We start from the raw sequence: 24455 nt of genomic DNA on the forward strand, positions 1-24455 counted from the left end.
GCCAAATACAGACTGAACCATGGTATTCATTAAGTTTAACATTGCAGACCTAAAGATATTCTATTTCATCACCTGAAAAAAAAATGTATTCTAATTCATTTTATTCTAGTACCCGTTTTTTTAGATTGATTTTAATTAATGTTTGATTAGCTGTAATTTAATTTGAACTTGATTTCAGCCAGCAACAGAAAACACTCTCAAGTGCATATAGCTTTTTCTATAGAGGCCTTAACATTTCTTGAAAAATATGAATTTTCCCATATTACTTAAAGTTGGGCACGGTCTGGGTGTACTTGGTTCACTTTGTTTCAATCACTGTAGTAGGCCTACAAAAGGGAATGTATAAGATGATCTTAATCAATCAATCAGTGGTATTTATTGAGCACTACGGGGTTCAGAGCAATAAACTAGGAGAAGGAATAGATGATCCTTGCCCCCGGGCAGTGTCTAGTGGAAAAGTATGGGCCAGGACGTCAGAGAACCTGGATTCTAATCTCTGCTCTGCCATATGTCTGCTGTGTGACCTTGGACAATTCACTTAACTACTCTGTGCCTCAGTTACCTCATCTGTAAAATAGGGATTGGATAATTCCCCCTCCAACTTAGACTGTGAGCCCCATGTGGGACAATCTGATTAATTTATATCTACCCTAAAGCTTAGAACAGTGCTTGGCACATAGTAAACACTTCACAAGTATTATTATTATTACTAGTTTTATTTTTGCTCTGTCTTCCCACTCACTTTTACTTATTCCAATTTACCCAGAGAAGCAGTGTGGCCTAGTGGAAAGAGCATTAGACCTGGGTTCTAATCCTGGCTCTGTCATGTCTCTACAGTATGACCTTGAGCAAGTCACTTAATTCCCTGTGCCTCATTTACCTTATCTGTAAAACAGGGATGGAATGTTCTCCCTCCTACTTAGACTGTGAGACCTATGTGGGGCAGGGACTGTGTCCAACCTTATTAACACATATCTACTCCAGCTCTTAGAAAAGTGTTTGACACATAGTAATCACTCAACAAGTACCTTAATTATTGTTATTATTATTATTACCATGATTTTTCTGGTAATCTGCCATAAAATGAGAACTTTCTCAAACACATTTGAGAAAGTGTCCAGATCAGATTTCATCCAGATTCCCAGAAGGTCCTACTGATTAATCTTACTTTGCATTCCTATATGAATGCAAGTTGGAAATCAGCTGTGAATCCATTTTCAGCCTAATTGTGAAACAGCCCTCTAAAATAGCAGTGTTCATTCATTCACTCAATTGTATTTATTCATTCATTCATTCAATCGTATTTATTGAGCACTTACTGTGTGCAGAGCACTGTACTAAGCGCTTGGGAAGTACAAGTTGACAACATATAGAGACGGTCCCTACCCAGCAGTGGGCTCACAGTCTAGAAGGGGGAGACACAACAAAATAAAACAAAATAAAACATGTTCAGCACAAGGCTAGTCGTTCTGTCTGCTGGAAGCCAAGTAAGACCCGACGTTCTAACAACAGCCTTACCACAGGCCGGCATTCAGGACCAGGAATGTTTCAAAGCCTTTTCTGGCTAGACTTCTTTACTTACAAAGTCATGAGAAATGTAGAGAAACTTCTCTTGCTACAGCATTTGAAAGCATGTTCTGAGATAGGATGTTATTCTTTCACCCTAGCAGATCTCACTCTTCTCTCTGAAAAATAATTATTGTCTGTATTAATCACATAGTCTGTGCTAAGGACTACGTTAGACTAATCAGTCCATCAGTCATGTTTATTGAGCACTTACTATGTGTAGAGCACCGTACTAAGTGTTTGTGAAAGTACAACAGAATTGGCAGAAACGTTCCCTTCCCATAACAAGCTTGTAGTCTAGAGAATGCCTGTTAGTTGAATGATGATCAAATTAGTCCCAATTCCTGATCAACCTAAGAGGTAGAGTAGGTATCATCCCAATTTGCAGCTGAGAAAACTGAAGCACTAAGAAGGAAAGCAACTGGCCTAAGGCTACTGTTGCTAGTGGTCCAGTGGAAACACAGTGGGCTAGTTGGAGAATAAGTAAGAGCAGAATTCTTGCTAAGATGGTATTTGTTAAGCACTTACTATGTGCAAAGCACTGTTCCAAGCATCGGGGAAGTTACAAGGTGTTCAGGTTGTCCCACGGGGGGCTCACAGTTTTAATCCCCATTTTACAGATGAGGTAACTGAGACACAGAGAAGTTAAGTGGCTTGCCCAAAGTCACACAGCTGACAGTTGGCGGAGCCGGATTTGAACCCATGACCTCTGACTCCAAAGCCTGTGCTCTTTCCACTAAGCCATGCTGCTTCTCTGTAAAGAGTAAAGAGTAAAAACTAAGAGTTAGAGTAAAAACTAATTCCAGCTTTGCTACTTGTCTGCCATGTGACCTTAGGCAAGTCGCTTAACTTCTCTGGGCATCAGTTACCTCACCTGTGAAATGGGGATTGAGACCTTGAACTCCAGGGATTGTGTCCAACTCAATTTGCTTGTATCCACCCCAGAGCTTAGTTCAGTGCCTGACACATAATAAGTGCTTAAAAAATATCATTATTATTATGGATTAATACCAAAATTTCCTTTGGAAAAAATAGATCAATTTAGGCAGAGGGCTGATCCCCCATAGATTGTAGCTCATTGAGGACAGGGATTGTGTCTATCTTATTGTCCTCTCCCAACTAAAGTGTTCTGCACACAGTAAGAGATCAAGAACACTGATTGATTTATCTTTTTAGATGCAGTCTAACTTAGAGACAGGCAAAAGAATGAAGAGTTGGTTGAAATAACCATATAGTCAATTGATGGTTTACTTCATTTCCACTGGGTTGACAGGCTTTCATATTGATAAGGTAAACAAAATCAAATAAAAAATGCATAACATTAGATACTTTTCCCCTTTGGCTCAGCTGTTATTTCTGCATGCAATTTCAACAGACTTCCTACAGAACTCCCTTTAGCTTGCCTAAAGGGATTCATTTGGGACCATTTGGAAAGAACAAAAATGAACGAATGTCTCTCGGGAAGATGGGAATTCAATTTTCAAACAAAATTTGTAGCAGAAAACTCTCTCACCTCTTCCCCCTGACTCCTGGCCAACTCCTTTGCTGTCAAAATCAGAAAGCATAAGCTATGAGTTTGCCTGTATTTCTTCCCCCCTCCCTAGTTGTCTCTCACCCCACCATCCTCTCATTCTTTTCAGTCATCTTCAAGAGGAAATCACCCTTTTGATTTTGAAATCTACCCCCTCCACATTTATATCTATTTCTCTCCCTTTACACTCTATAAAGTGTCTTACACAAACTCTTCTTCCCTCCATGGATGCCTTCTTCAATCAATCAATCAATCAATATTATTTATTGAGAATTTACTGTTTGCAGAGCACTGTATTAATAGGTTGGGAGAGTAAACCTTCAATGCACATTCTATGGATGTTCCTTTTCTTCTGCTTTCCAACACCTTTCATTCCAATGAAACCGCTCTCTCCAAAGTCACCAATGACCTCCTTCTTGACAAACCTAATGGGCTTTACTCTACCCGCATCCTCCTTTGTCACTTTGAATGGTTCCCTTCTCCAGGAAACATTATCGAACTTTGGCTTTTCTCTTCCTACCTTGCTGTGCAGTGCTTCATGTTTATCTTTCAACAGTTCTTTCTCTGCCTCCACCTACCTAACTGTGGCAGCTCTCAAGATTCAGTTCTGGATCCCCTTCGATTCTCAATCCATACTTACTACCTTGTGGAGCTCATTTGCTCCCATGACTTCTACTACCTCCTCTATGTAGATGACTTCCAAATTGACTTCATTAGCCCTGATGTCTCTCCACCTCTGCAGTCTCACATTTCCTCCTACCTCTAGTACATCTCTATGTGGATGTCTCACTCAGTCCCCAAAATTAATGTGTACAGAGAAGGAGCATGTCTTAGTGGCTAAGGCACAGGCCTGGGAATCAGAAGGTCATGGTTTCTAATCCCGGCACCACCACTTGTCTGCTATGACTTTAGGCTAGTCACTTCACTTCTCTGGGCCTCATTTACCTGATCTGTAAAATGGGGATTGAGACTGTGAGCCCCACATGGGACAGGAACTGTGTCCAACCCAATTTGCTTGTATTCATACATTCATTCAATTGCATTTATTGAGCGCTTACTGTGTGCAGAGCACTTTACTAAGTGCTTGGAAAGTACAATTCAACAATAACAAGACACAATCCCCGCACACACCAGGCTTACAATCTAGAAGAGGGGGAGACAGATTTCAAAACAAGTAAACAGGCACTAATATAAATTAACAGAATTATAAATATGTACATATATACACAAGTGCTGTGAGGAGAGGAGGAAGAGCTGAGAAAAGGGGGGGCTTATTCTGGGAAGGCCCCTTGGAGGAGGTGAGTTTTCAGTAGGGCTTTGAGAGGTTAGGGCTTGTCTCCACCCTAGTATTTAGTACAGTGCCTGGCACATAGAAAGAGCTTAACAAACATTATTATTATTATTATTATCATTACAAAACTGAATTCCTCACCTTCCCTCCCAAATCCTCTCTTCCACCTACTTTTCCCATTGTAGTTGATATCACCTCAAACCTTGTAACACTGGCATTGTACTTGGGTTTTCCCTCTCTTGCAATGTTACCAAATCCTGTCAGTTCTTCCTCTACAACATTTCCAGAATCCACCTCTTCCTCTCCATCCAAATTGCTACCATATTGGTCTGAACACTTGCCATTGCCCAACTCAAATACTGCATCAGCCTTCTCACTAATTGCTCTTGCTCCTGCCTCTCCCCTCTCCAGTCCTGACTTCACTCTGGTGCCCAGGTTACTTTTCTAAAACATTGTCCCGTACGAATCTCCTCACTCCCCAAAAACCTCCACTGTTAGCCCATCCATCTCCTCTCAAGCAGAAATTCGTGACTATTGACTTTAATACACCCAATCCCCACTATTTATCCTCACCCCTCTGCCACTACAACCCAGCTCTGCATTTCCCTCCTCTTGAGCCAACATAACCACTATGCCTGATTCTCATGTTTCCCATACCAACCTCTTGTTCATATCCTGCCTTCTGCCTGAAACTACTTCCTTCTTTTAAATTTGTTAGACCAGTTCTCTCCCCATCTTCAAAGTAGTGTGACCTAGTGGACAGAGCATAGGCCTGGGAATCAAAAGACATGGATTCTAATCTTGCTGAATGTAAACTGGAGTTGCAGTACCTGTTCTCCGTCCTCCTTAGACTGTGAGCCCCATAGAGAAGTAACATTGCATAGTGGATAGAGCTTAGGCCTGGGACTCAGAAAGTTATGGGTTCTAATCCAGGCTCTACCACTTGTCTGCTGTTTGACCTTGGGCAAACCACTTCACTTCTCTGTTCCTCAGTTACCTCATCTGTAAAATGGGAATTGAGACCGTGAGTCCCACCTGGGACAAAGACTATGTCCAAATCAATTTGCTTGTATCGATCCCAGCACTTAGTACAGTGCCTGGCACATAGTAAGTGCTTAATAATAATAATAACGATAGCATTTGTTAAGCACTTACTATATGCAAAGCACTGTTCTAAACACTGGGGGGATACAAGGTGATCATGTTTTCCCACATGGGGCTCACAGTCTTAATTCCCATTTTACAGATGAGGTAACTGAGGCTCAGAGAAGTTAAATGACTTGCCCAAGGTCACACAGCAGACATGTGGGGGAGCCAAGATTAAAACCCATGACCTCTGACTCCCAAGCCCATGCTCTTTCTACTGAGCCACACGGCTTCTCTACTTAACAAATACCATTATTATTATTATTATTATAAGGGACATGAATTGTGTCCAACCTGATTATTTTGTGTCTATCCCAGGACTTAGTTCAGTGCTTTGCACAAAGTAAACACCTAACAAATACTACTAGAATTAGTAGTAGTAGTATTGCCCTTCTGAAATGACATTCCTTCAGGAGATCTTCCCTTTCTAATTTCTCAGCTTCCCACCCTACATATATTACCCACTACTGCATCTTCAACACTTACACATCCTCCATACACATCTTTGTTTACTATTGCTTATTTCTATCTGTAATTGATTTTAGTGTGTAACTCACCTGCTGGATTTTAAACTCCTTTAGGGAAAGAATCATATCTACTCATTTTATTGTGTTCTTCCAGGCACTTAGTATAATGCTCTGTTCACAATATGTGCTCAATAAATACTATTGATTGATTTCAAAAATCAAGACCAAGGACAAAGGAATATACTACTAGCAAATTTCTTTAAACAGATGTGAAATTTAATGAAGCATTTTCAGGAAAATAATCAGAAAAAAATATTTGCAAAATAGATCCTCTCCATCCATCTATCCTGTTGATCTTTATCTTAAAAGATTAGGCACTTCTTTCTTCCTGCATATTTTGAACATTTTAAATATTAATCCATGGGTTTTGTTTGCTTTTAAATAATGTTTCCCTAGTGTCTCCACAATTCATTTTCTTAGTAGCCAAGTGTTCTGAGGGACTTAAATAATAATTAATAATTGTGGTATTTGTTAAGCCCTTCCTCTGTGTCATACAATGTATTAAAAGCTGTATTAAAAGATAATTGGGTCCCAAATGAGGCTTGCATTCTGAGTAAATAATATCTGAGAACTGGCATTGAATTCCCATTTTGCAGATAAGGAAACTGAAGCACAGAGGAAGTGAAATGACTTACCCAAGGTCACAAAGGAGACAAATAGCAAAACAGGGATTAGAACTCAAGTCCTCTGACTCCCAGGTCTTTATGTTTTCCACTAGACCAGGCTGCTTCTCGAAGGGATGAGCACACAAAAAAACACAATTATATGCACTAGAAGGGAACATTTGTGCATATCTTCTCCTAGTCCATGCCTGAGGAGTCAATTTTCTATCCTAGTTCAGTTTCATTAGCCAGAGTAAATTTACATCGGACCTTGAGATATTAAGGACCATAAGTATTTTCCATCTTCTCTGGATTGCTGATCCACTTTTGATTCTCATTCCACCCTCAGCTCCAAGGCATTCATGTACAGAGCATGTACACAGAAGGGGGGAGACTGTTTCTCCTATCTGTAACTTATTTTAATGTCCACCTTCCCTTCTAGACTGTAAACTCCTTGTGGGCAGGGATTGTATGAATGAGCTCTACTGTATTAGACATTCCTAAGCACTTAAAACAGTGCTGTGTCCACAGTAGATGAGCAATAAATACAATTGTTTGTCCGATAAATTGATTAGCCCCTATGGTGTATTGAAATTAGATACGCTCGAATTCGCATCACTACTACTTCTGAATTCATTCATTAAATTGTATTTATTGAGCACTTACTATGTGCAAAGCACTGTGCTAAAGGGCTTGGGAGAGAATGTATTTGATTGTCTTTCCTTATCACTAAAATAACTGAGCAATAAGGTAACTTTTCTTATATTGAAAACCAAAGGGTAAGAGTTAGAAATCTATGAAGCCTTTTGCCTTGAAGAATAGAGTAATCATTTTTGATAAGCTAGCAAAGAAAATCAATGTTATCAGAAAGATCATTTTCTAAACCTATTTAAACTCCACTCTAAGCCTTAACTATACCAGCCAAAGAATAAGATTTTTTTTTTCTTTTGGTACAAACAGAAAAGCCCATAGTGAAGATTAAAAACATTTAGAAGGTTTACTTAAAAGGCTTTTGAACTTGTATGAAAGTTTGGGTTAGTTTAATGTGGTAAGAAAATCAATGACACTTTATGAGAGAATGGGTATTGTCTAAGTAGATTATCTAGTTTAGGTTTTGAAACAAAACTTACAAAAATGAAAGACGGATGGCTCAGCATGAACAGCACAAAATTGGCCAGCCTAAGAGAGAATCTGCAATAGTGATTTATATCAGAGCACATTATACCTGCTGAGAGGTTCTTTCTGACCTTGGCCCAGTGCTTCTTGGAAATGAGAATGCAGTCACTTAACCAGAGAAGCTGAGAAGGCTATACAGGAGATTTGACTGTCCATAAAGTTCCCATTTTAACCATTTTCTTTTCTCTTGTGATGACACAAAGTCCTGGAAACTGTTAAACACATACATCCCAAGACTTGTTCAGAGTTTGCTAAGGGGAACCTTTATTCGCCCCACCCTCAACCCCATAACGCTTGTTTACATACCTGTAATTTATTTTCATGTCTGTCTCACCACCATAGTCTGCAAATCCCTGGTGGGAAGAGAATGTGTCTGCTGACTCTTTTGTGCTTTCCTAAGTAATGATGGTGGTATTTGTTAAGTACTTACAATGTGTCGAGCACTGTTCTAAGTGCTGGGGTATATACAAGCTAATCAGGTTGGACGCAGTCCCTGCCCGACATGGGGTTGACAGTCTTCATCGCCATTTTACACATGAGGTAACTGAGCCTCAGAGAAGTGAAGTGACTTGTCCAAGGTCACACAGCAGACAAGTGGACAAGCTGGGATTAAAACCTAGGTCCTTCTGACTCCCGAGCCTGTGCTTTATCCACTAGGCCACGCTGCTTAGTATAGTGATCTGCACACAGTAAGCGATCAATAAATGCCATTGATTCACTCACCTGAACCTGATAGGATTATCTAAGGAGGCTGAGTTGGCAGAGTTCAATCAGTAATAATAATAATAATCATGATGATGATGGCATTTGTTAAGAACTTACTATGTGCAAAGCACTGTTCTAAGTGCTGGGGAGGCTACAAGATGATCAGGTTGTTCCACAGGGGGCTCACAGTCAATCCCCATTTACAGATGAGGTAACTGATGCACAGAGAAGTTAAGTGACTTGCCCAAAGTCACACAGCTGACAATTGGCAGAGCTGGGATTTGAATCCATGACCACTGACTCCAAAGCCCGTGCTTTTTCCACTGAGCCATGCTGCTTCTCTAATAACTACCCATTTCTCTCCACATAATAATTTGTTAAGTGCTTACTATGTGCAAAACACTGTTCTAAGCACTGGGAGAGATACAAGGTCATCAGGTTGTCCAACGCGGGGCTCACAGTCTTAATCCCCATTTTAAGATGAGGTAACTGAGGCTCAGAGAAGTTAAGTGACTTGCCCAAGGTCACACAGCAGACATGTGGTGGAGTCAGGATTAGAACCCATGACCTCTGACTCTCAAGCCCACGCTCTTGCCGCTGAGCCACGTTGCTTCTCAAACTCAATAGCTCCTAACACATTGGATTGAGGGCTGTCTCCCAGCTGCTCCTGCTTGCCTTTCAACTCTCTTTTCCCAGTATAACCCAGCTCACACTCTTTCCTCCTCCCCAACTAGCCTTGTACCTGTACTTCACTCAACTCTCCTAGCTCTATCTATCATACCTGTCTTCCCCATTGCAATTGAACTCCTTCTCTCCCTCAAATCTTCCAAGCCACAATCCCCCCAACCTTTAAAAGTTTACCTCAAATAATAATTGTGGTATTATTATCATTATTATTATCATTATTCATTATTTAAAAAGCCACATTCTCCTAGGAGGTATTCTCCCACTAAGCCTCATTTCCTTGGTCACCTCATCCCACAAATCACTTAGCACTGATGTGTACTTTTTTTAGTTATTTAATTGACTGTTTCTATCTTTATCATCTGTAATAATAATAATAATAATAATGATGGCATTTGTTAAGCGCTTAATATGTGCCAAGCACTGTTCTAAGCACTAGGGTAGAAACAAGGTATCAGGTTGTCCCACATGGGGTTCACAGTCTTAATCGCCATTTTACAGATGAGGTAACTGAGGCACAGAGAAGTGAAGTGACTTGCCCAAAGTCACACAGCTGATAAGTGGCAAAGTGGGGATTAGAAACCACGACCTCTGACTTCCAAGCCCATGCTCTTTCCACTAAGCCACGCATGAAAACTGCTTGAGGGCAGAGATATTGTCTATAAAATCTACAGTATTGTACTCTCCCAAGCACTTAGTACAGTGTCCTGCACACAGTAATTGATTGATTTTTATTTAATAAGTACTCTTACTTTCCTGCCTCTACCTTAAGTATAGGGTCTGCATCTTCTACTTCCATTCTGTGTTCTCAAGTACCTATGACAATGTCATAAACACATTAAGTGCTCAATAAATGCAGCTGCTGCTACTGATGATGATGATAATCAATCAATCAGTCATATTTACTGAGTGCTACTGAGCATAGAGCATTGTACTGAGTGCTTGGGAGAATACAGTATAACTGAGTTGGTAAAGCCTAAAGCCTGAAGGAGAAACTTACAGTCTAGATGATAATGTAAGGGATTTAACAACTTTCTAACTGATTTACTCCATGTACACAGGCCAACTGATTAATTCAGGCCTAAAAATCTACCTCATGGTTCAGATGATTAAAAAGAGCTGCGGACTGAGTGGTTTTGTAAAAAAATTATCCAGGCAGCAGAGTGAAATATCCACTTAAAGTGGGGAGAGACAAGAAGCAGAGAGGTCAGCAAGAGGCTGACAAAGTAATCGAGGTGGGATAGGATAAGTGCTTGGAGCAGTTTTGGATGGAGAGAAAAGGGCTGATTTTAGCAATGCTGTGCAGGTTGGACCGATAGAATTCGGTCACAGATTGAATATTGGGGTTGAATGAGAGAGATGAGGGGAGGATAACATCAAGGATAGGGGCTTGTGAGAAAAGGAGGATAGAGTTATTATCCACAGTGACAGAAAAGATAGGGGGAGGACAGAGTTTGGGTGGGAAGATAAGGAGTTCTGTTTTGGACATGTTAAGTTTAAGATGTTGGCAGGACATCCAAGTAGCGATGTACTGAAGGCAGGAGGAAATGCGAGACTGTGAGAAGGAAGGAAATCAGGGCTCAAGATGCAGATTTGGAAATCATCCACATAATGATGGTAGTGAAGCCATGGGAGCGAATGAGTTCTCCACGGGAGTGGGTGTAGATGGAGATCCACAACTAAGCCTTGAGAGACTCGCACTGTTAGGGGATGGGAGACTGAGGAGGAGCCCGCAGAAAAGAGTGAGAATGAGTGGCCAGAGACAGACAAGAAGAGACCCCAGAGAGGACAGTGTCAGTGAAGCTGAGGTTGGATAATATTTCCAGGAAAAGGGGGTGGTTGACAGTGTCAAAGCAGCTCAGAGGTCGAGGAGGATGAGGATGGAGTACAAGCCATTGGACTTGACAAAGAGTGAGCTCATTCGTGATGTCTGAGGAGGTTTCAGTGGAGTACAAGGGGCGGAAGTTGGATTGGAGGGAATCAAGGAAAGAATTAGAGGAGGGGAAGTGAAGACAACTAGTGTAGACAACTCACTCAAGGAGTTTGGAGAGAAATAGTAGGAGGGAGATGGAGCGATCACTGGAGGGGGCCTTGGGGTCAAGGGAGGGGGTCATCTGAGCTAATAGAAAGCTAACCCCAAAGACATAATTTTAGCATCAAAATAAACCTGAAATGCCTCAAAAATTTTGATTTTAACCAACCAATCAATCATTGGTAGTTATTGAGTGCTTATTGTATATAGAGGACTGCACTAAGCACTTGGGGGAATACACTACAGCAGAGTTGGTAGACATGTTCCCTGTCCACAAGGAGCTTACAGTCTACAGTTGATAAATGTCCTCATATGTATTAATGGTAAACTTCCTCATTTGTAAAATATAGGGATTAATCAGTCAATCGATCCATCAAGTACTTGTTCTCCCTCCTGGTTAGTCTGTGATCCCCAAGTGGGACAGGGATTGTGTCTGACCTGATTATCTTGTATCTAGTGCTTGGCACATAGTAAATGCTTAACAACTTCCCCAGCTATCATTATCACTATTATTTTGATCGTCATAAACTACAAAAAGAAACTGCACTTTACTGAGTGAGGTTATGAAGGTTTCTGCTATTAAAAGACATGGGGATACCAGATTTTTTTTTCAAATCCCTGTTTTTTCTCACCCAGATGTGGCTGCCTCTTTTAAAGCATGTGGGTTCCAGAAAGAAACTGGATTCTGAATGGTTCTATTTTTTAAATAGATGCAAATGTATACTTGCTGAGAGACCCAGGTAACAACTCAGTGCTGAAGATTCCATATCCATCCAGTTAGTCATATGTTTCCAGAAACTTAATGGGTTTCCTGATCCCCCCTATTTGTTGACTGAGAGACGGCAGTCACGTATGCAAAAGCAATGTTAGCAGGTCTCATTAATGTCCATTTTTCCATTTCTGTAATGTTTTTTCCTGTTAGTCACCAAGCCTGTGAAACCTCTAGGCAGCTGGGAAGTTTTAAAAGAGAGAATCATTTCCTTTCCAAGAGAGAAAACGGTTCAGCTACCAGAAGAGAACAAATACATTATCCAAGACTATTTATTTAGAAAATACAGTCCTACTTTATAATAGATGCATAACCTTGCTGAAGGGTTTGGGAATAAATACAGGATTAGGCTAAACAAATAAGATGCTTTCTATCTGAAGCTCATAAATCAGGGACTTCTTCAACTTCAAATCGGTTGAACTGTTATTATTGTGTTTACTGAGTGCTTACCTTATGCAAAGCATGGGACTGAGCACTGGGGAAAATACAAAATAATCAACTATGGTCCTTGTTCTGCAATCCCATTAAAAGAAAAACAACAGCAAGTCTTGATAGAAGCTGTCAATAGCAGGGACAGTAGCAGTTAAGGGACTAGGGAGATGGGGAGTAAGCAGGGCAGGTTCTTAGTGTGGGAGAAGGCTCAAGAGAGCCAAGAGCTGGGAATTGGGGAGTGTTGGCAAAGAGGTCCCTCTCAGGATTGCTTCTGGAGAGTTTTCAGTGCTCTACCAGTCTCAACTACTGGAGGGAGAGCAAGCAGATGTATACCCATTCCATTCCTAGCTTGGGCAGTTGCTAGCGAGTGGAAGGCAATCGGCTACAAGTCAAAACTCCCCTGTGCTGGGCAGCAGCGGCAAGGGAGAGAGTCGAGGGCAGAGACGCAAGTTTACTGTGTGGGAGAAGGCCGTGATAAACCATTTCCATATTTTTACCGAGAAAACTCTATGGATACACTGCCAGAACAGTTGCAGCTGGAGGTGGGGCCTTCTGGGCGAGATGTGACCATGAAGTCTCTACTGGTCTCTACAAGACAAGTCCAAGAGAGTGGATTGAGGGCAGTTAGGGAGGTTCCCGAGAGCTAAATTTTTTTATTCATTCATTCATTCAATTGTATTTATTGAGCGCTTACTGTGTGCAGAGCACTATATTAAGAGCTTATGGTACTTGATGATAATGATGATGATGGCATTTGTTAAGAGCTTACTAGGTACCAAGCACTGTTCTAAGCTCTGGGGTAGATACAAGCTAATCAGGTTGGACATAGTCCCTGCCCCACATAGGGCTCACAGCTTTAATCCCCATTTTCCAGACGAGCTAATGGGGGCCCAGAGAAGTAAAATGACTTGTCCAAGCTCACACAGCCGACAGGTAGCAGAGCCAGGGTCAGAACTCAGGTCTTCCTGACTCCCACACGTGTGCTCTATCCACTAGGCCACACTGCTTGTTAAGTATTCATTATGTGCCAAGCACTACTCCTTGTGGTTAGGGAATGTATGTACTATATTGTACTCTCCCTAATGCTTAGTACAGTGCTCTGCACACAGTGAGTACTCAATAAATACGATTGATTGACTGACTACTAAGTGCTAGGGTGGATACAAGATCATCAGTTCCCTGTCCCACATGAGGCTCACAATCTAAATTAAGGGACTTGGTGATAATGGTGATGGTTTTCAACTAGCAAAGGTTCAGGGGCAAAGTACGCATCATTATGTAAAGTAGGGAGATTAGATATTCTGAAAGAAAACACACGGAGAAATTGGTATCACTGTAAAATGGCATTATGTTATTAATCTCCTTTCTGTTTCTGTGCAATATTTTGGCTTCCCCCTTTCTGTTCACCCTTCAGGAACATACAGCTCTCCGCTTTGTCAGGCCTGTTTCTCCATCGATCAGTCCTGAGGTCCTTCAGACCTAATGGATTAAAAAAACAAAAATAGAGGTGGGAGTGGAAGGTAGCTGTGTTTTCCAGAGTCCCTTATTGACTGCAAGCTTTTTCAGTGCAGGGCAGGGCAAGGATTATATCTTCTTCCTTTCTTCCAATATCATGCTTTCTCTGCATGTTTTTCATGGCATTTAGTAATAATTATAGTACTTGTTAAGCACTTATTACGTGCCAAACACTGTTCTAAATGCTGGGGTAAATACTAGTTAGCGAGGTTGGACACAGTCTGTCCCACATAGGGCTCACACTCTTAATCCCCATTTTACAGATGAGGTAACTGAGGCCCAGAGAACTGAAGTGACTTTCCCAGGGTAACACAACAGACAAATGATGGCAGAGGTAGGATTAGAACCCAGGTCCTTCTGACTTCCAGGCCCTGCTCTATCCACTAGGCAACTCTGCTTCTTTCAAAAGGTGGGGGTGGAGGGAGGTCAGGAGAGAGGTGATGGGTGGAGACGCAGCAATCTCTCCAGGATAGAAATAATTCAGAGCCTCATAAACAGTATTCAGAAGTCATCCAGCTGAAATAAATTTTACCCAGGGAGCAAAATTCAAGTTGGTCCTGGGCACCATTTTGCAGTTTCCTTCAGAGTTCCCTCAGAAGCACAGACTCACGTGAATCCATGTTGCCCAAAAGGGAAGAGAAAGAAGAGAGCCATAATAAATTCCCCATTAGGCTCACTACCTGATTTTGATTAGGTCTGCTGCCTGAATCTCATGAGGACTTTCCTGGATTTCTTTTAAGCACATGAACCAGTGCTTAGTTTTATGGCTTATTTAACAGCATACAAATCGTCTAGCAGTTATGCACTCAAGTTTCCAGAAGTAAATAATTCCATATCCACTACTGCTAAATGTGTCTACTGCTACATGGAATTCCCTTAGTAAAATGAGAGCCATGGCCTCTCCTTAAAGGATCAGTTGACTGATCAGTGGTATTCATTGAGTATTTAGTGTTTGCAGAGCACCGTACTAAGCTTTTGGGAGAGTACAGTACAACGGAGTTGATAGGTTCCCTCCTACAAGGCATTCCAGTCTAGAGGGGAGGACAGGCATTGAAGCAAATTATGGATATGTACGTAAGTGCTGTGGAACTGAGGGTGGAATGATTATCAAGTACTTAGAGGGTACAGCTCTGAGTGCATAGGCGAGAGGTCAGCATGGAGTTTGATGTGCTAGTTAAGACAGTATAGGAAAAACGCTTGAATCAGTGTGGTTGCAGTTTGGATGGAGAAAAAAAGTCAGATTTTAGCGATGTTGTGAGGGTTGAACTGGTAGGATTTGGTGACAAATTGAGTATGTGGGTTGAATGAGAGAGATAAGTTGAGGATAATGAAACAGGGAGGATAGCGGTATTGTCTATGTGATGGGAAGGACATGGGGTGGACAGGGCTTGGGTGGGAAGGTACACAGATCTGTTTGGAACATGTTAAGTTTGAGTTGTTAATGGAGGATCCAAATAGAGATGTCCTGAAGGCAGGAGGAAATGTGAGATTCCAGATGAGAGAGATCAGGGTTGGAGAGAAGCAGCATGGCCTAGTAGATAGAGCACAGGCCCTGGAGTCAGAAGGACCTACATTTTAATACTGGCTCTTCCACTATCTCTGCTTGTGTGACCTTGGGCAAGGCACTTCACTTCTCTGTCCCTCAGTTACCTCATCTGTAAAATGGAAATTAAGACTGTGAACCCTGTGTGGGACAGGGACTGTGGCCAACCTGTTTAGCTGGTATCTACCCCAATGCTTACATATTGCCTAGCACATAATAAGTGCTTAACAAATACCATTTTACAAAAGAGAGAGGGAGGAATGATTTGAGAATCATCAGCATAGAAATGGTAGTTAAAGACACGGGAGTGAATGAGTTCTCCATGGGAGTGGGTGTAGACGGAGAATAGAAGAACTAGAACTGAGCCTTGAAGGACTCCCAAAGTAAGAGGGTGGGAGGCAGAAGAGTTAAAGTTATGTGGATTTTTGCAAGTACCTGTTTTAACAACATGTTAAGTTTTTATCATCTTCACTAATAATTTTGTTCATTTGTAAGTTGGCCAGAGGTGTTCAAGAGGGTGTCTCACACTCAATCAGTTCTCTCTCTCCTATCTTACCTCACTATTATCCTACCACAGCCCAGTCCACACACTTTGCTCCTCAAGCTTCAGCTTACTAACTGCTCCCTGATCTCATCTATCTCACCACCAACCCCTTCCACTAATCTCCCCACCTTCTTACCTCCTCCAAGAGACCTTCCCTGATTAAGCCCTCTTTCCCCCAGCTACGTCTCCTTTCTGCATCATCTGGGCACTTTGGTCATTTGATATTTGCCCCACTCTCAACACCACGGCACTTATGTACATATCCATAAATTATATGTTACAAATTATTCATTTATATTAATGTCTGCTACACCCTTTAGACTGTAAGCTTGCCATGGGCAGGGAACGTGCCTGCCAACTCTGTGGTATTGTACTCTTCTAAGTGCTTAGTACAGTGTTCTGTACACTGTAAGGCTTCAATAAATACCTTTGATTGATTGATTTCTCATGATGGTTCCCTAAATGCTTTAGGACTACCAAACTGGTGATATTTCTATATATGTGATAAAAACCAACATTATCTCTTTGCTAACATTTCTTTCTTTGATTGCACAGATCCCTATGTGAAGATTCATCTGATGCAAAATGGCAAGAGGCTGAAGAAGAAAAAGACAACAATTAAAAAGAACACTCTCAATCCCTACTACAATGAGTCTTTCAGCTTTGAAGTACCATTTGAGCAAATTCAGGTATTGTCGAGCATTATTCTGTATTCCCTCTGAATAACATTCCACCGGGCCTCATAAATATTTCACATAGACCTTGTTAATTACCTTTGTTAGCATTTTCATTCATTCAATCGTATTTATTGAGCACTTACTGTGTGCAGAGCACTGTACTAAGTGCTTGGGAAGTACAAGTTGGCAACATATAGAGACAGCCCCTACCCAACATCGGGCTCATAGTCTAGAAGGAGGACACAGACAACAAAACAAAACATATTAACAAGACAAAATAAATAGAATAAATATGTACAAATAAAATAAATGAATAGAGTAATAAATACGTACAAACATATACATATAAACAGGTGCTGTGGGGAGGGGAAGGAGGTAAGGCGGGAATGGATATTGAAAAAAAAACAGACAATGCTGCTGTCTCAAGAAGGGAATTGGTAATAGTTATTTGGATGAGGAAATTAGTTTTTGCTGGATTTCCCCATATCATATGAAATATTTAATTTCCTTCATTGCATCCCAGCTACTAATGAAGAGAGATGGGAGAGTAATTTTTATTCTTTGCTGGTTTGCTAACCAGGCAGCATCTTTCATTTAATTAGTATGAAATGATTTACAAGATGATAATTTCAATTGCTTGAAATTCAGCTTCCTTGCTTCCCAGTGGGATTGGGTGTATCTTTATCTGCATGCTCATGAAACCTCAATGCACTGTTTAACAATCATAGAATAAAAAGGGGATTTCAAACATAAAACTCACTCTATATGCCAACCTGTAATCACATCAGTAGTCTGGGATCTTGATATTTAGTGCATTTCATTTCAGAATCAAAAGATGCAAAATAGGATGCAATTTTCAATACTTATGCTGTCTCTGCTCAGGTTCAGGCATCAGTTTTGAAAGGAATCATCTCATAGAAAATGTATTTTTTAATCCAAATCTGCATGGGCCTACCCCAACATTTGTTGCCAAAGCAACATGAAAAGCAGCATAGCCTAGTTGAGAGAGTACAGGCCTGGGAGTCAGAAGGACCTGTATTCTAATCCCAGCACAGTCAATTGCCTGCTTTGTGATCTTGCACAAGTCACTTAATTTTTCCATGATTCAGTTTCCTCAACTAAAAAATGTTGAGGAAAAAAAACCTCCAAGCTCTTGGCTAGCAGGGTCTCAAAATAGCCCATATCTTTTCCGTACTGCTTTCTTTTTCTTTAATGTTATTTGTTAAGCATTTTTCTTACCTGTTCTCGTTTCTGCTTAGACTGTGATTCCCATGTGGGACAGGAACTAAGTCTGACCTAATTAACTTGTGCCTACCACAGAGCTCAGAACAGTGTTTGACACATAGTAAATGTATAACAAATAAGATTAAAAAAAGGCAGCGTTCACCAATATTTCCCAGGATAGCGAGATAAATGTTTTGTAATTCTGGCTGCTCAGACTGGCAGGCCCAGACCAGATAGGATGCCCAGAAGATTGCTGTTAATTGTGTTGTATTATACTTTCCCAAACACTTAATACAGTGTTTTGCACACAGTAAGCACTCAAGAATATCGTTGACTGATTGATTGATTGATTGATTGCTAAAACAGCCAGCAGTGCTGCTGCTTCTTCTGTTCTTTTTCCTAGTATTTGCACAGGTCCTGGCTTCTAGAGTCCCAAAATAGCAATAATAATGGTGGTATTTGTTAAGCACTTTACTATGTGCCAAGCTCTGCATTAGGTGCCTGGGGTAGGTACAAGATAATTAGTCAATGAATGGTAATTATTGAGCAGATACTAGGTGCAGAGCACTGTACTAAGCACTTGACGGAGCACTGGTCAGATACAGTTCTTGTCCCACCTGGGGCTCACAGTGTAATTGACAGAGAACGGGTGTTGAATCCCCATTTTACAGATGCAGTAACTGAAGCATAGAGAATAATAGTAATAATATAATAATGATGGCATTTGTTAAGCATTTACTATGTGTTGAGCACCATCCTAAGTACTGGAGAAGGTACAAGCCAATCAGGTAGGACACAGTCCCTGTCCCCCATGGGCCTCACAGGACTTGGGTTGGGTGTTGTTGCTTTTTCAGAAGAGAACCAGAATAATAATAATTGTGGTATTTGTTAAGCATTTACTGTGTGTCTTACACTGTACTAAGCGCTGGAGTGGATACAAGGAAATCAGGTTGGACACAGCCCCCGTCATGGGGTGCCATGTGGGGCTCACAGTCTCAATCCCCATTTTGCAGATGAAGTAACTGAGGCCCAGGGACTGTGTCCAACCTGATTTGCTTGTATCCACCCTAGCACTTAGTACAGTGCATGGCACATAGTAAGTGCTTAACCAATGCCACAAATATTATTATTATTGCTATTATTCTGGCTCTCTTGTGCAAAAGCAACAACATCCAATCCAAGCCTCAGTCCTGGAACAGCATAAAAGCCTCCAAGCTCTTGGATAGCAGGGTCTCAAAATAGCCCATACCTTTTCCGTAGTGCTTTCTTTTTCTTTAATCTTATTTGTTGAGCATATACTATGTGCCAGGCATTGTACTAAGTGCTGTGGTAAGCATAAGCTAATCAGGTTGGGCACAATCCATGTCCCACATGAGGCTCACAGTATTTATCTATATTTTAACTGATGAGATAACTGAGGTAGAAATAAATTAAGTGACTTCTCCAAGGTCACATAGCAGACAAGTTGCAGAGCCAGAATTAGAACTCAGTTCCTCTGACTCCCAGGCACAGGCACTTTCCACTAGCCCACGCTACTTCAAAATAAGTAGTCAGGTCATGCTAGAGTGCTGACATGGGAGACATAAAATGGGGAGCAGCAATGGCTTAGTGGATAGAGCATGAGCCTAGGAGTCAGAAGGTCATGGGTTCTATTTCTGGCTGTCTCACTTGTCTGCTATGTGACCTTGGGCAAATTACTTCACTTCCCTGTGCTTCAGTTACCTCATCTGAAAAATGGGGATTGAGATTATGAGACCCGAATGTGTCCAATCCCATTTGCTTGTTTCTACCCCAGTTCTTAGTACAGTACCTGGCACATAGTAAGCTTGTAACAGATATCACAATTATTATTATTACTAAATTACTAACCTTTTTCCTGCTGGCCCAGATGGAGGCTGTTGGAGATCCACTGGCTAGAAGGATGGAAGCCCTTACAGTGGAGGCTACAAAAATTGCCCTAAATTAGCCAGTGGATAGGACAAACCTCCTGCCCTAGTCTTGAGGTTAGGGGCCTAAAGTATCAGAACAATAATTTAGCTATGTTCTGAATGCATAGGTTTCAAAACATGTCTGTCTACTCCCTCTTTTATATTGGATTCTCTAAGCTCTTAATACAGTGCTCTGCACATAGTAGATGCTCAATAAATACCACTGATTAATTGACCTACATTGGATTGGGTCATTGAAGGAGATGTGAAGCTGGGTGGCTGAGTGGAAAGAGCCCAGGCCTGGGAAAAAGAGGACCTAGGTTCTAATCCTGGCTCTGCCACTAGCCTGATGTGTGACTTTGGGTAAATCACTTAATTTCTCTGGGCCTCAGTTTCCTCCTCTGCAAAATGGGGATTGAATGCTTGTTCTCCTTCCTACTTAATTAGTCACTCAGTCAATCATATTTGAGTGGTTACTGTGTGCAGAACACTGTACTAAGTGCTAGGGAGAGTTCAATATAATAATAAACAGGTGCATTCCCTGCCCACAATAAGCTTACAGTCTAGAGGGGGAGACAGACATTAATATAAATAAATACCTAGGCTGTGAGCCCCATGTTGGACAGGAACTGTGCCTCCTGATTAACTTGTATCTACCTTAGTGCTTAGTACAGTACTTGGTACATAATAAGCACTTAGCAAATGCCACAGTTATTATGAAGAGCTGCCCAAGCCTTGGTTTGATCAGAAACCAAGTTTCAAATGACCACTTTCTAGTTTTTCTTGGCCCAGTTGTGATTTTTAAAAAAGAGAATCTCGCCCATGGTGTCTGGCTAGCTACTCAATAAAATCATTAAGCTTAATGTGAATTCTGGAAATTTTTTTTCAAACCAACCTTTGATTTGCCCCAAACAGCACTGAGGAAAATAACTAGGTTACCATAATGGGAGTGAAGTCATTGAGAAGGTAACAGAAAGGAAAATCACTTACAGGGTGAATAGTCAACAAACTGTTAAAGTAGATTGCTTTGAATAGAAGGGAAAATTTCAAAAACAATGGTCAAAAAAATGTTTCCTAGCAACCTTCCAGCAGTTGGGATTGTCAACACCTGGCCATTTTGCTTAAAAGAAACAATACCTCTCATGTGTATCAGGCTTCTAGTCCCTTAAGAAAGATTTTCAAACCCTATCATCTGAAATAAAGTCTAATATGACACCATGGTAATGAACACTTCACCGACTGCTAACCTACAGATCAGCTGTATCCTAAGCTGTTTGTGCAAAAAGGGAGCTCATTTACAAGATCAGATGCAGCCCTATTAACCTATGAAAGATTTCAAACAGAACTAGGCAGTAGATTCTCCTCTCTGGTAGTTTTTGTCCAAGGTATTTTGAAGTGCAATGGGAGGTTGAGAAGCAGAGGAAAGAGCACAGGCCTGGGAGTGAGAAGACCTAGAGTCTAATCTCAGCTTCTCCCCTTAGCTGCTGTTTGACCTCAAGTTAGTTCCTTAACTTCTCTGTGCCTCAGTTCCCTCACCTGCAAAATGGGGACTCAATGCTTGTTCTCCCTCTTACTTAGACTGTGGGTCCGTATGGGATCTGATGAACTTGTTTAGACCCTCAGGGCTTTGTACAATGCTTGGCATATATTAAGCCATTAATAGTAACCACAATTATTAAATTGAAAAGTGTTTCATAAGCAGTACCCCAGCTTAAGTAATGTAGACAAGGAGTGACCCCCAACCCACTGTACTTTCCCCCACCCCTAGACTGTAAGCTCGTTATAGGCAAGGAACATGTCTACCAATTCTGTAGCGCTCAGTACAGTGCTCTTTTACACAGTAAGAGCTCAACTAAATGCCATTGATTTATTGATTCCCACTCAGCATCGAAAACACATGCTAGGCTGATAACTCACTAATTCAGTCAGGTGATCGTATTTATTGAGCGCTTGTTATGGTTTGGTTGTCGCTATGTGCAGAGCACAATATAACAATAAAAAGACACATTCCTTGCCCACTACGAGCTTACAGTCCAGAGTGGGAGACAGACATTAATATAAATAAATATATTCCAGATATATAAATACATTGCAGGTAGTATTTTCTTGGGACCCCAAAGCTAAAAAGGGTAGACAGAAACTCAGGTCAAATTAGGTCCTAGGAACTGCTTGAAGCATCTGACTGCAGTGACTTCTTGGTACGTACCTACCGAATTTGAACTAGTGAACCAATGGATGGAAATGTCTTATGACACCTACTAGACAAGACTGGAGACTTCCAGTTTTTCCCCACCAATTTATTTTGAATCATTCTAGGGAACCTGTGGGTTATAAGTAAGTCATTTTGACCATGACTCATATCTCTAACTTTTTTTTTCAAATTCTGAAATTGTAACCAAAAAGGACAAATTGAGATTACAAAGGACACAGTCTACCTTCCTCTTGGGACTGTGATTGTAAACTGCCTTAAGCTTAAATGCCACTTTTCGACCATAAATGATGGTAAAGGCAAATATATTGAAACTGGAGCATGCTTAAAGCCAAACATGTTGCTGGATTTCCAGGATAGAACTAGGAAGGAGATAGCATTTTGTCAAGACAGAAAGAGAATCAAAGTATAATGTATAATGCATAAGACATGAAAATAATGAGCCTGCCTTCTGCACTCTTTGTAGATTTGTACTCTTCTGTGAGCCAGGACTACTCAAGTATTCTTCGTATTCTTATGCAGAGAATTCATGACCCCTCAACATCAAAAAGAGATTGTTGTTTTCTCCCTCCCAGTTCAGAAGATCTGCATACAATCTGTTGCATAGCCATGAGCCAGGAAATTTTAAATGAGCAGAGCAGATTCAGGGGAAAATGCTTGGCTTGACTAAAACAAATAAAAATACTCCCCAAAGAAAAAACACACATGGCTAAGAAAATCTGTATAAGCCCACCCCACAGAAGTTCACTGAGTGTTATGTTAAAAATGTGTAATAATATAGATACTGATATAGTGAGATCTCCCAGCCCCATTAAGCTTTGTACGAAACTCTTGGTGGGTGATGGCCCCAAAACCTATTTACCCCAAAATATTTTACCAAAAAGAACTTCTTGCTACTAATGTTGCCTTTTCGTCTTTCTTGAGCTGAAAGAAAATACCATCCTTCATCATCAGTGGTATTTATTGAGTGCTTACTAGCTTGGGCAGTGGCTAGCTAGTGGAAGGCAATCTGCTACAAGTCAAAACCCATCTGTGATGGGCAGCAGCAGCATGGGAGAGAGTCAAGGGTGGATACTCAAGTTTACTGCACGGAAGGAGCCATAAACCACTTCCGTATTTTTACCAGGAAAACTCTATAGTTAGTTACACTACCAGAACAATCTCAGATGGAAGTGGGGCATTCTGGAAGAGATGTGTCCATGGCTTCGCTATGGGTCGGCGACAACTCGACAGCGTAAGACAAGACAAGACTATATGAAGTTCACTGTAGTAAGAGCTTGGGAGCATACAACAGAGTTGGCAGAGACATTCCAGATGGTAATCCCCTTGGTCATAAGTTCCTCAAGTACACTGACCACATCGTGTACTTCTATTAGATTTTCCAAGCTCTCAGGGAATGTTAATAATATCAAGTGTGATGATGGTGAATTCAGATATGTCCTACTATTGGAAATAATTGGAGGAAGGAAAGGGAGCCGAGGTAATTTATCTGGCAAGAGTTTTTAGGTAAAACTTTTTCCTAGGTCACTTTATAGTGCAGAAATGGTCTGTGTAGTACAGTGACCACTGAAAGCAGAATCACAAAAGTTGGGGCTGGGGACCTAAAACGTGCCCCCCCACTTTACCTTCTGCCATGGCCTCCACCCACCTTTTTCCAATAATAATCAAGCAATCAATCATATTCACTGAGTGCTTACTGCATGCACAGCACTGTTCTGTGGGCTTGGGAGAGTATAATGTAATAGAGTTGGTACATTCCCTGCCCAAAACAAGTTTTGAAAATTGCGGTATTGATTAGGCACTTACTAGGTGCCAAGCACTATACTGAATGCTTTTTGAGTGCTTAGTGTATGCAGAGCACCATACTAAGTTCTTGGGAGAGTACAATATAACAACAAACAGACACGTTCCCTGCCCACAATGAGTTTACAGTCTAGAGGTTGTCCACAGTCCCTGTCCCATATGGGATCACAGTCTAAGTAGGAGGGAAAGCAGCTATTTAATCTCCGTTTTATAGATGAGGAAACTGAGGCACAGAGAAGTTAAGTGATTTGCCTAAATTCAAACAGCAGGCAGGTAGTGGAGCCTGGATTCAAATCAATCAATCAATCACATTTACTGAGCAGTTACTGCATACAGAGCACTGTACTAATTGCTTCTGAGAGTATATTCTAACAGAATTGCTAGTCATGTTACCTGCCCACAAGGAGCTATAAGTCTAGAGAGCAATCCTCTAGAGACTCCTCCTCTGATTCCCGGACCCATACTCTTTCTACTAGGCCACACTACTCCAGATCACAAATATCCCCTCACACCATGTTTACTTGTTCCATTCCCCCAACACTAACTCTAAT

The 24455-nt window shown here is 41.1% G+C and overlaps 1 protein-coding gene and 1 non-coding gene across 3 annotated transcripts in view; both read left to right on the top strand.

Annotated features, from left to right (window-relative positions):
* SYT1 (synaptotagmin 1) overlaps nucleotides 1-24455 on the top strand; it is a 675618-nt gene that overhangs the window by 648069 nt on the left and 3094 nt on the right. For both annotated transcript variants that reach the window (XM_038756587.1, XM_038756588.1), the window contains exon 10: nucleotides 16619-16752. In XM_038756587.1, the coding sequence (XP_038612515.1) occupies nucleotides 16619-16752 (134 nt within the window). The remainder of the gene's footprint in view (nucleotides 1-16618; nucleotides 16753-24455) is intronic.
* On the top strand, nucleotides 12715-12851 carry LOC119937429. The gene has a single exon (XR_005454099.1). It is a non-coding gene; the product is annotated as a small nucleolar RNA SNORA7 (small nucleolar RNA).

This window comes from Tachyglossus aculeatus, chromosome 14 (assembly GCF_015852505.1).
Source record: "Tachyglossus aculeatus isolate mTacAcu1 chromosome 14, mTacAcu1.pri, whole genome shotgun sequence".
NCBI classification, from domain to species: Eukaryota; Metazoa; Chordata; class Mammalia; order Monotremata; family Tachyglossidae; genus Tachyglossus; species Tachyglossus aculeatus.